The sequence below is a fragment of the Anoplopoma fimbria genome, chromosome 24 (assembly GCF_027596085.1).
Source record: "Anoplopoma fimbria isolate UVic2021 breed Golden Eagle Sablefish chromosome 24, Afim_UVic_2022, whole genome shotgun sequence".
NCBI classification, from domain to species: Eukaryota; Metazoa; Chordata; class Actinopteri; order Perciformes; family Anoplopomatidae; genus Anoplopoma; species Anoplopoma fimbria.
The window spans coordinates 14,266,955-14,279,609 of NC_072472.1; the positions used below are offsets into that span (position 1 = coordinate 14,266,955).

General features: G+C 41.8%; 1 protein-coding gene across 1 annotated transcript in view; it reads right to left on the reverse strand.

Annotated features, from left to right (window-relative positions):
* Window positions 1-999: 999 nt before the first annotated feature.
* Window positions 1,000-12,655, reverse strand: part of LOC129113894 (reticulon-4 receptor-like 1) — a 60,764-nt gene continuing 49,108 nt past the window's right edge. The window contains exons 2-3 of the mRNA XM_054626377.1: window positions 2,917-3,371; window positions 1,000-1,899 (exon numbers count right to left, since the gene is read on the reverse strand). Of these exons, the coding sequence (XP_054482352.1) occupies window positions 1,000-1,899; window positions 2,917-3,371 (1,355 nt within the window). The remainder of the gene's footprint in view (window positions 1,900-2,916; window positions 3,372-12,655) is intronic.

Consider the following 12,655-nt stretch of genomic DNA (forward strand, 5'->3'; position numbering starts at 1 on the left):
TTAGCTCCACAGTTTGCCCTTCCTAGCCACTGGCTCTCATTAGGCTTTATTATCTAGTGTCGTTCTACCCGCATGGCTTTAGTGTTTTTTTGTGTTTGTATTTTTTAAGTGGACACACGCACACGCATACAATACAAACGGTTACACCGACATTCATTAACTCACTCATTTACACTTGTTTGGCTCTTTACAATGAAAGGTTGCTTCTGAATGGCTTTTTAAGTTGATCTGTTGCAAGGACAAAGAACACCTTTTAACAGGACTAGTATGAAGAATTTTCAGTTATATAGATGCGTCACAACTCCACAGGTGTTTTTACAGGAGTTTAGACTGTGAGACATGCAAGTAAAATCCCTTTTTTAACTAGAGATACAGTGATTCTAGTTATTACTGCTCTGACAGTACGATGATTGACTTTAGTGCCACTTGTGTCTGCAGTATCTTTCTTCTGGATCTTAAGGTGCTGTTGAGTGAGCAGTGTGACAGTTATGAATGACTGTCTTCATCTCAGCGTGAGTGACAGTTGGAGGTTTCCACCGAGAGAGCACTATTGTGTGGAGGGTTAAACATAGAGGCAGAGCCTTGAACTGTTTTGATCCTTATTGTGAGTTTTTTCTCACTGTTACTTGAATGAGTCATCGGCTTGTTATTCAATGTGGCTGTACGTTTTTTTAACAAGTACATGGATTTTAGTGAAGCAGTCAATGCCACAGAGACAAATGTTTAGTTTTCCTGATGTTTCCCTTGGTGACATCATCAAAGCAGTGGGCTAAATTGTTTTCCCTGCATTCCCATGTTTTGATTATGACTGGTAAAGATCCCTGCCTTAATACAGCAGGGATACTCTGACAGTAGATATTTGATATTGTTCTTTATACACAGTCATGTACATACACACAGTTATGCACACATGCCCGATTTGAAGAGCCAGAACAGGGTTGGTTCAGGAGAATGAATCATAAGGTTGGATCACCAGCACAAAAGTGTCCGTTTCCTGTCTCAGCGTAGGATGACAGAGATGAGTGACAGCAGCAGAGCTGTTAGTAAACAGAAGGTATAATCTGCAAAGTGTGACCCTGCGTTATTATTGACCCTCTGGACCCCACTCGGTGGGCCGACAGAAGTTCTGGGGATGCACTTGTTCTTCCTCCTCCCAGTTCCAGACAAATCATATTTACCTCCATCTGGACCATAGTCTTTCTCACCCCCCTCCTGCAGTACCTGCACCTCGTTCGGCCCCCCTTTTGCCTTGCGGCCCCGACGGGTGCAGTTTCTGCGGCCTCCCTTAGGTGGCCGCGGCAGGGGCGAGGGTGAAGGCAAGCTGTACTGATCCCCGTGGGGCAAGTACGGCCGCTGATGGTGGTTGTGATGGTTTCTGTGACGATTAAGGTGGTTCAAAGACTCTCCATGCTCCATCTCCCCACCTGGGCCGCCGTGTGCATGACCCTCTGCTGAGGGGCAGCTGGGCAGCTCCTCTTTCTTCAGCGTTTTTAGGTCCTTCTCCGCCAGCTCTGGCGGCGAAGCGCACATCAGAGACGAGGTAGAGCCTCTGAACCTACGCAGCCAATCCCAAAGCGACAGCGCCTTGCAGTCACACTCCCAGGGGTTGTCGTTCAGTCGTAGGTACTCCAGGGACGGCAGTAGAGTCAAGCTGGATCCGGACAGCTCGGTGAGGGAGTTATTAAACAGGTACAGGGTGGTGAGGCGCCGCAGGTCATGGAAAGCTTGGCGGTCAACCCACTGGATTCGGTTCTGGTGCAGAAGCAGTCGGTCTAAGACCCCCAGACCACGGAAAGTGTTCTGGCGAAGGCTCCATAGTTTATTGCCGTGCAGGAAGAGATGACTTAGGTTCAGAAGGTCGATGAACAGATCGTCCTCCAAGAACTCCAACTGGTTGTCCTGCCAGGATGTAGGGAAGGATGGAGGGTAGAAAACAAACAAAACAGAAGCTTAAATGGGGTTCAGTGCATTGAGCACCACTTTGATACTGTATCAGTCATTTTAGATACATTTGCTGAATTATGATATATTGTAATAGGAAAAACATTTTTATCCTACTGTACATTGATGTCAGCAGTATTCTGCTCTTGTAAAGTTTTTAGCACAGTTCCGGCATGTACAGTATAACATACATACATACAATACATACATTATGGAACACAAAGAATATGTTTGACTTATGGTACATAATCCCTTAACGAAGCAGATAATAGCTGGGCTATGCAAGGAATTCAAAGTCTGTATTGTTTTTTGGATGCAGAATGATCTGTAAGGCTTCCTGAGGGCAGTAGCCAAAAAATAAGTGAGTGGTGTTAGAGGGGTCAGAAAGGATTTTCTATGCCCTTTTGAGTGGTGCGTTTGAGGTCGAGGACTCTGTTAAAGGAAGGGGGCCCTTGGGCAATGATCGTGGTTGATTTACTCTCACATACACACACACACACACACACACACACACACACACACACACACACACACCCACTAGCTGTACATTTGACAAACTGTTACAGATGACATCTGAGTGCTATCAAACATCCAAGCTGTAACCTTCATCCCACTCACTCAGTGTCAATATTAATCGATTTTCCTATCAATAATATGGAGAGGAGCTTTCCTCTTCATAAACCCACAATCTAAATAATGAGATCACATACCCAACCTTGCATTTTAATTCCTGTACTGCTTTCAGCGGTTCATCACAGAAGCTATCCTGTAGGTTACTTTAATGTAAGGGCTGGTTTGTGCTATTTTCCCCCTGCACTCAGGATAAGAGCTAGCATTTCATCATTCTCCAATTGAAATAAATCAGAATATGCAGTAAGTGCTGAGGCAGGCTGATGGACAGATTACACCATAATGTGATTTGTGGTGGCAGATGTAATATATATTAGAGCTAAAAGCAGGCTGTCGTCCATGTACCTGTAAGTAGAGATACTGGAGATTATTGAGGCCCGCGAAGATGCCTGGAGGCAGCGTGATCAGGCCACAGTGGTAGAGGTGCAGCGCGTGTAGCCTCCCCAGGCCCAGGAAGGTGTCCGACGCCACGGCCTGCAGGTGACGGTTGTCCCCAAGATCGAGCTCCTCCAGACGGTCGAAGCCGTGGAAAGTGGAGGGTTGTATGTATGAGATGTTGTTGGAGTAAAGCCACAACATGGTGGTGGTGGGCGAGAAGTGGCCGCGGAGCAGCCGCTGGATCTTGTTGTTCTGCAGGAAGACGCGTTCGCTCTGGGCAGGGATGCCCTCGGGCACGGCATGGAAGTTGTGGGCCTGGCAGGAGACGGTGCTAGGTGAGGTGTAGCAGATGCAGTGGCGAGGGCAGGGCTGAGAGAGATCCAGGCCACACAGCACCAACAGTAACTCCACCCCACCATAACCTGAGAGAGGAGAGGGGAATTAAAGAAAGGAAAGAGAGCATTAGAAAAGGACGAGCAGATTTAATTGAATTCATACAGCAGAGCTCCTGTTATCAGTCACATCCTAAATTAAACACTCATTGCTCTCAGTTTACAAGGACAACAATAAGCATAGTTCAGTGCAGACAGATTACAATGCTCACAAAAATATCTTACAAACACACACAAACATTCATTTTCCTTCCCCAACTGTTTACTCTAAACCTTAACCTCATCTACCCACCACTGTTATCTTCATCCTAATCTCAAATCCAAACTCTGGGGAACATTTTTCACGTTTTGCAAAAACCTTGAAAATGCTTAACACTAAGAAGCGCCTTCACCACCACGCACGCTTGAAAACAAATTATTTTTGGAGCAGTGTGTGTGCGGTCTATTTTTTTATTTATTATTTATTTAAAGGTGGTATGATTGTGACATTTTCTTTATGTGTTCCTGGGACCAATCTTGATGATAAAGCACACAGAGCATCCTATCAAGCACCGCACAGTGTTATATCTTTTGGTTATCATCCAAAGGCGACAGGAAAAAAATCTATATTTCTCCTGCTTACAAGTGAACACGCACCTCCCTGTAATACATTCCCACAATAAGGGAACAGCGAGAAAATGGGAAGAGAGGAGGTGGAGGATGAAGCGGGAATCATCTGCAGCATGCCTGTGAAGTGGATATTACTTTTTGTTTCCAGACTCCCCTCATCTCACTCCTTATTTATTTATTTGATTATTCTTTTTCCCCTGCATTGGATCACTCCGGTGTTTGATGTATTGTGGTGTCGGAGAAGTAAAAAAAAAATAAAAAAAGAAAGTGGTAAAGGTAAAAGAAGAGGAGATGAGGATGGAGACATGCTAATCTGGGGAGTGATTACCAGACAGGGAGTGTTAGGATGCAATATGAACATCATGTGCTGACATGTGTCCAGCCTAATGTGTGTGCGCGTCAGTGATATGGACAGATGTCCGTTTGTCCCGGATACTGCTGCTCTGTAAAGAACAACATGTTCTGAAATCTCAGCAGAGGACAGAAGAGTATTATGTGTGTGTATGGCTCTGTACAAACGGACACACAGGTACATATGTGTTTGTCCTCACGTCTCTCTGTATATGTGACATTTTATCTGGAACATATTGTGAGAGCAGTGTCTGTTGTATTTGACAAGGCTGACCTTTACAACAACAAAAAACACAGCTATCCTGATGGCAGACGGTCTTCTGTCCTGTGGTACCAACAAGAAATCAATACTGTGCAGTCGTCTTTAATACTGTATGAATTAACATTTATAAATATAGATGGTTAAAGGGAGTCCATGAATATCACCATGGAACTTTCCCATTTTTTTAATTACATTAAGACAATTTTTTTTTATTCTACAAGTTTTCAGAAATGTTATGTTTAAATAACCAAATAGGGGATTATCTAATGCTTACTTTTGGTGAATTTTAGAGAAAGCTACGGATGCAAATAGACAACATTTAGTATGAACACCTCAATGTTGTATTTTCTTTCCACTCTGTAAAAATACATGTTATGGAAGTAAAATAGCCAAAAATCCCAAAATTGATCAGTAGGTGAAAAAATATGTTTTGCCTTAAGTGTCTGCAACAGAAACTTAATTATTTGTGAATGTAACTCATGTTTTTTACTATTTCATCATTAATAGAAATACATAATTTATCATCAATTTATGAAACAAACACTAATCACTAATGATGTAGGATAAAACAATACAACATTGTTTTATTACTTATTGGTAACATTATTTACAGCTCCATACTATAAACCTATATTAGACTTAGGGTTATGTTTAAGAAATTATTTGTAATCATATTGAGCCACTCTGGTGATGCAGCTCTATGAACGGCTGGGTGGCAATGTGGGTCTGCTGATCAGTCCAGACTGATATATCTCAACAACTACTGCATAGATTGCCATGTCATTTTATAAAGACATTTATGGTCCCCAGATTATGAACACTGTAGCAACTTCTTTAAAGTTAGAGACATCATACCATACAGTATATAATAGGTGAAATGAGCAATAAACAAGCGGGAGATAAATAAATAGATGGTTCCTACCAACCCTAAGGACTCAGGCATTAGCCTGACATTTCCTCTTGTGCCATCACAAGGTTGACATTTGTAGAAGTGAAATGTGAAATTTCTATTATAACTACTGGATGGATTAGAGTATAATTTGGTACAGATATTAATGTCATGTGTTCATAGGATGAATTGTAATCCCTTTGCTGACCATTGGGTCAGTACTTGGGTTTATGACCAAATACCTACAAAACTAAGCATGTAATTAGCAAGAGTTAGCATGAGGTAAGCATTTAGGTTGCAGCACCTATTTGGTTAACCGTATGGTCTCACAGAGCTGCTAGCATGGCTGCAAACTCTGTTATCTAGATAACAATGAATTAATAAAAATATGACAAATCATGTCTTCTTCAACAATTATCATTGACAATTTTTTGAATACAGTATGCCAATTTGTAATTTCGTTAGTGATTAACCAATTAACAAACTTAAATCTTTAACTAGCTGCTTATTTACTGTTGGAGTAATATTTGTTTATATGTTTAACACTCTGATCTCTACGTACACCGTACGTAGAGATCAGAGTACTTCCTCCACCATTGTATGTTAACATTAGTTTATGGAAATCTTCAAAGGGGTTTCTTTCTCACACACACACACACACACACACACACACACACACACACACACACACACACACACACACACACACACACACACACACACACACACACACACACACACACACACACACACACTCTTCAGATACAGTTTGTGCATTGTTATTGTTGTTTTCCATAATAGTTTGCTTTACATTCTTTCAAATATAAAAAAATCTGTGTATTCAGTCCCTTAGGGTAATCAAAATGATTTTATCTTTCTCTTCTGTCCTCCTCTTCTCTATTCCTCTACTGTGTCTGTCCATCTGTGATGCCCTTCGCTTCATTCTTCTCTGCCTCCTTCCGACACAGCTTTATCTTCATGTGCTGCTCTGCCCCGCATGCTGTTTCTATTAATTAGGTATAAAGCTGCAGTTTTGCTACCAAATGTATGTGTTAAAATGTGTTATGGGGTATCTTTGACTGTATGTGCATGTCTATATGTATCCGTGACTTTGTGCCCTTGTGTTTCTTTCAGTAAAACGCCTGACAAAACTGTATTTTTATGGCTTGAATATAAGTTGTATTAGTTCCTTTGAGCTGTTACATTTTATTGTATCAATTGACATGAACATGATACTAAGCTCTTCATGTACTTATATATCTTAAGGTCTTCATGTCCTGGTAAAGTACGCTCTACATGGGACTACAGAGGGTTTTGATAAATGAGAGTTAAGCAATTTTATTTGTTCAAACAGAGATGACAATTCTCAGCTGGTAGTGTAAGTTTACATTGTTAAACTCCCCAATATGGTGTTCCCACTGGTCCCATTCTTTTTTTTTTCTCCATACAAATTGTCAACAGTATAAGTCTGCTTGACACGTACTTGTGATAGTGCTTCTGGTGTTAGTTTGCATTTCCAATTGCTTTTGCTCCGTTGTTGCCTTCTGTTTACCCCTGCAGTCTTTCTTTTATATTTTTATTTTCATCATCATCGCCTTATATCTGACTTCCTTCTTCCTCCGCATTGCCTCTTTCATTCTTTCCAATTATATCCTCCAAATCATCCTGCTTTCATTGCGCAATATAATGTGCACGTGTTCGTAGTTGTGTGTGTGTATACTGTACATTTGAGCCCATCTGAGGGAAATGTACACCTCTGCTTGCTGCTTGTGGGTGTTTAAAGTGTATGGATTGAGATATGGATGTGATTTTATCAGATACTACAGCTAATAAATAGCTGTATACAGTAACTGTGGTACCGTATGGCTGTGACACAGGGGGCAGCAAATCTCCCACCAGCATCAACTCGTTAGAATATTTTATAATTTGCATCGTAAAAGAGGGCATTATCTTTATTAACTTATAGATATATATTGTTAGTCTACTGTTGATACTATAGTAGTATATGTAGTTATTTAAATCTATTGCTCTCAGCACCAGTGAGGAAGAATCTCCAATCCTGTTTCAACAAATTGCAAATTGCAAATCAGCAATTAGCATACGTATCAAGCTGGCATTATGCCAAGCATCAGACCTCCCAGTCTAGGTACATAAAAAGTATGTTTCACCAGTATTTCTTCATGACTCATATCCATGTGAACTGCTGTTAAATAGGAAAATTAATCAGGGTGAGTTTCTGTAAATGTGGTTTGGCCCGCTGTGAATCTCTGGTGAAGGGCGGTGTAATGTTTTATGGCTAATTTGATACCTACTACCTATTTAAGATTGATATATTTTAGTGATTTAGTCAACCAGGTGCTCTGTTGGAGCGCAGTATGTGGGCTGCAGCTTAATTTTTATGTTTGCTTGTGCTAAATCATTTGCAAATTTGATTACGCGATCATAATAAAAATAACAACTTTATTTTTATGGCACCTTTTATAAAATGAAGTTACAAAATGCTTTACAAATAAACATGATAAAATGCTAAGGGAAATTAATGGGGGGAAAAGGCAGCAAGCAAAGAAATATTTTTCTCTGCTGCTCATCTAACATGCACTGAACCAAAATACTAAACAATGACAGTAAACTTCAATCACTATAGATAGACTATATAAGTATGTGGACACCTGCGCAATACAACTACACAGCATGTCATTTTGAATCATCTCATTCCTAAAGCATTGGAATTTATTTGCTGCTACTGGCGACCCCGTAGCTCAGGGGTTAAGATGCTGACTGAACCACAATGTCCAGCTGGGACGTTTTGTTGCAGCTCCCTCATTTCCTGTTGTCTCTTAGCTGACTGTAATAAAGGCTTAAAATGACCCAAAATTAAACTCTGCTGTTACAGAAAAACAGACTCCACTCTTTTGGAAAAGATTTCTGCAAGGTTTTTAACCTGGCTGCAGGGATTTGCATTCTTGAGATCTGACATTGATGATGAGTGGTCTGGCCTTGTTTGTATTCAGAGTTTCAGTTAATCCCAGAAGAATCCCAGGGCTCTGTGCAGGCCTGGACCTCACAGCAAACTGGACCTGGCTTTATGCACGGGGGTATTGTCATGTTGATACAGAAAAGTGTTATCCTCAAAGTGTTAAAGCACTCTATTATCTTAAAGTTAAGATTTCCTGTATTTAAACTGTAGCAATCCCAAACCATAAAAACAGCCAGAGACCAAAAGAACACAACAGTATATAGCTAGCAGTCTCCACATATTGTGTCATTCTGATTTTAGAAAAGTGATGGTGTTGTCTATTATAGCACACTGTCAAATATGTTTGGCTGGTCAAATTCCAGCTTGATTGTATCTTAATCAAAATGGTGACAATGTCCTTTTGTCCTCTGGGTTGGTATATATGCATGGCTTTCACTTTACACCAGTAATTGTCCATTTCAGCAAGCGATGCCTTTTTAATCACAACTCTCTTTCATTTTCTCTCTTTGCTCTCTATGCCTCTCCATCCCCTTCCTGCTGGTTGTTTGTCTAAATTCTCACCTTAGCCTCCCCGGATGGATATTAGCTGAAAGCTTCATCAAGCACAGCCGGGGTTCAATTACAAGAGCCATCTCGCTCCTCTGTCTCTGCCCCATCACTCCACACCAGGCATAATTCACACACACACACACACACACACACACACACACACACACACACACACACACACACACACACACACACACACACACACAAACAGAGAAGAAAAGAAGCACATCCACATGCTGCTTGTCAGGCCATCATCACAACTGCCTCCCAACTACAACTTGGCATCTGTAGGAGACACCTGCCACTCATGCTGGCAAACATAAGGGAAAAAGAAACAGAGGGGGGAATGCGAGAGAGGGAGGGAAAAGGAAAGGAGGGGAGCCAGAGAGAGAGGGGAGGAATGGGCAATATCAAACTCAAAGGGAATGAGGAGCTCTTAAAACATGAAAGCTGAGGGAAGGGGAGAGAGGCACAGCATGGCGGTGTGGGTGGGAAAGCGAGCGGGGCGAGTGAGAGTGTAGCTTATAAAGGATGATGGGGTGACAGGGATCTACGGCGAAGCGTAGAACATTATATACGTAGGTGTCTAACTGTCTGCCTGCTCGGCACAGAACACAGCTGTGACTTCCGATGAATTGCCAACTAATTCTATGACCTTCTGTGAGGTGAGTCAGATAAACACTTGCAAATTGATTTACACACATGCATACTCAACTTGCAGAGAAAAAACATTTAGTCACACTGAATCACATGTATTCCCTTGTGCATCCAGGTGCGCACACACAGACACGTGCACGCAGGCCGCAGGCGCATACACCCACATACAGATACAGATAATCAACCGTAATTAAGCAGCAGTGGCAGGGTTTCACCTGAAAAAATTAATAAATCTAAAAGCAAGACAGAAACAGAGTGGGGGGAAAAAAGGAGAGAAATAAGAGTGGAATTTACAAAAATGAGGAGGCAGATAATGACACGGGGTGCAGGAGGGACGGCGGCTATAGCTCAGACACTCAATATAGATGCTGCTCCTCTCTTGTTGGTGGTTGATTTAGCTTAGCATAATCCCAAAGATCATTTAGCGTTGCTCATTCAAATGGTGATAAATCTCTGGCAGAGTTAATGAGAGATTTAAATGGTGTCATTGCCTCAAAGACACAGCTGAAATATCTCTGCACTATATAATCCTCCCCTCATGTAATATAGTACATAACCATTACATCCATCTTCATATTGGAGACAAACCAGGTCAATATTGCCGGCACTGCCCCACTGATCCTCTGCGGCCTCGGAATAACTATTTTGTAGTCTTGAAAGTTGTTTTTATTTAAAGTCGCACTTCTGTAACCTGAAACAAAAAAACTTAAAGCAAAGCTTACAGACAGATCAGTGGCTGACCAGGCAGAGTAGGAGTGACAATTGATTTATTGAAACCAACCTGAGCTACATTCCAGTCCTGATCCATGATCCGGTCTGACTGCTTGTGTTCGGGTAGTAATGCCATTGGGACATGACTTGAAGGTAAAAAACTATTGCAGTTTACACATCCCAAAATGGTCAGAGCACTCGTATTAAATGGATTTTTCCGTTAGTGTGTCCTTAACTGTCTTGAGCAGAATAAGTTGCATGCTAAACAAACAACCAAACATATGTCTTGCTTTTTATAAATTATTTACAAACAGTTGACACTACCAGAGACTTTTCAAAACTCTCCGTGCTTGTGAGTATACAGTATTAAAATAAATGGCAATAAAGTGCTCACTATGGATTACCATTCTCAAGCAAGTTAATGTCTATAGCATGTACATCAGTGGCTGCCTGGACAGGATGAGATCTAAAAATCTACAGTATAGTATACTAATGCACTAGAGCATCCAAATCCACCAGCTATAGTCCTTTATTTTATCTTGTATGATAATAGGAAACCGCAGACTCTTTAACCTCAGGATCTCCAGCACAGCGGTGTTGTCTGCCTCTGTCCAGCAGGGAAGCAAAGTGTTTAAATTTAAAAGAAGAATCGATGTTCATTATCATGAAGCACCTTAAGTGGTACCTCGCCTGTTTAACAAATCCGAGAGGGCCTGCTTAAAAACTATTTTCAAAGGTATCTAGGTATTGTACAATTAGTGCCGAACCAGTCCCGTGTGGTCTGTCTATCCCCCCCCCCCGCCTGACACTTCCTGGTCTGATCCTCTGCTGTGGCCCGGCGTAGCGACAGCTGTTCAGCAAGCAACATACTAACCCATTAAAAACGTACTCACAATCTACTCTGAGTGTGTATATGGGAGACAGAGAGGCAGAGAGGCAAAGACTTTGATAGAGAGAGAGAATGCAAAAATAACCTCTACCCTCTTTGCATGCAGTAATTGGGTCATTTAAAGGGTAAGCTTATCTCAACACTAATCAAGCTCTTATTATACTCAGAAAAACTTTGCCCAGCCCTCCCTCCCATATGCTTACTTTCCACATGCATAATCAGATGATGCAGGTCACAGCTTTCCATATTTAACTCCTGCCTATTAGTGTAGGAAAGATGTCAGCGGTAGTAGAGTAGTGCTGCTGCTGCTGCTCTCCATCTCGTCCTGCCTCAATGAAAACCACGATAACACAGACCGACAGGGTGACACGTGTCGATGGGAAACGGGGGACATGGTCCGACTTCGATGAGGAGGTGTGCCACCCCCTCCTTGGGCATCCAACACTAATGCATTCAGGCACGCAAGGACACAGGAAGCCGAGACCCACGCACTCCATATTCTACACAGAAACACAATGTACACTGCACTTGGGGAGCACTTGATCATTAAAAAAAGTGAAGAAAACTGGAAAACAAAAATCAAGGTGCAACTGCTTATTTACATGGAAAATCACAATCAGACGCTCATTTGTGCCATTGTTTTCAATATCTGAGTATCTGAGCTGCTAGTATTGGGGAAAAAACCTTGTTTATTATGAACTGAGAAAAAATGTTTTGTCGAAAATAATCAAGTAAGTGATAACAATGAGCATACTGAAAACTATGAGACGTGCACTATTCCGAAAACAATAACACACAAGCCTGAAGGCCTAAATGCAGATGCAAAGTGACACCCACACTAACACACAGATTTACAGCCCCAATGGAGCTAATTCACAGGATTTTCACAGCTGACTGACCCTGATCTGGCAGAAGGCATCTGTGTCTGCTGAGATGGTATGTATGAACGTGTGTGTACAGTTTTAACATCTGTGGAGTGTGTGTGTGTGTGTGTGTGTGTGTGTGTGTGTGTGTGTGTGTGTGTGTACATCATCACACACTCTACAGCCATTGTGGTTGAGGTTCTGGTTGGCATCCTGTGTCTTGCCATGACTGAATCTGGAACGCTCTTTGGCAGATATCCTCAGTGGAGAGCGGGGAGAAATGAGGCTGTCCAACAAGCCAATGAGAGGAGGAAGGGAAAGTGCAGCATGGCAGCCCAGAGGTTTCCTCTCTTAATAGCTGTTTGTCCAATTCCCCTCAGCACAAGGAAAATCTCTCTTTCTTTTCTTGTGATTCGCCGCTCTTTCTCCTCTATATACTGCAGGTATGAATCACCCTTTGTCACCCTCCTCCGCTCTCCTCCCTGTTGTTCGGTTAGTTTCCCATCTGTCTCCATTACAAAGACTGCTAAAAGTACATCAGGACTTATTATTGCATA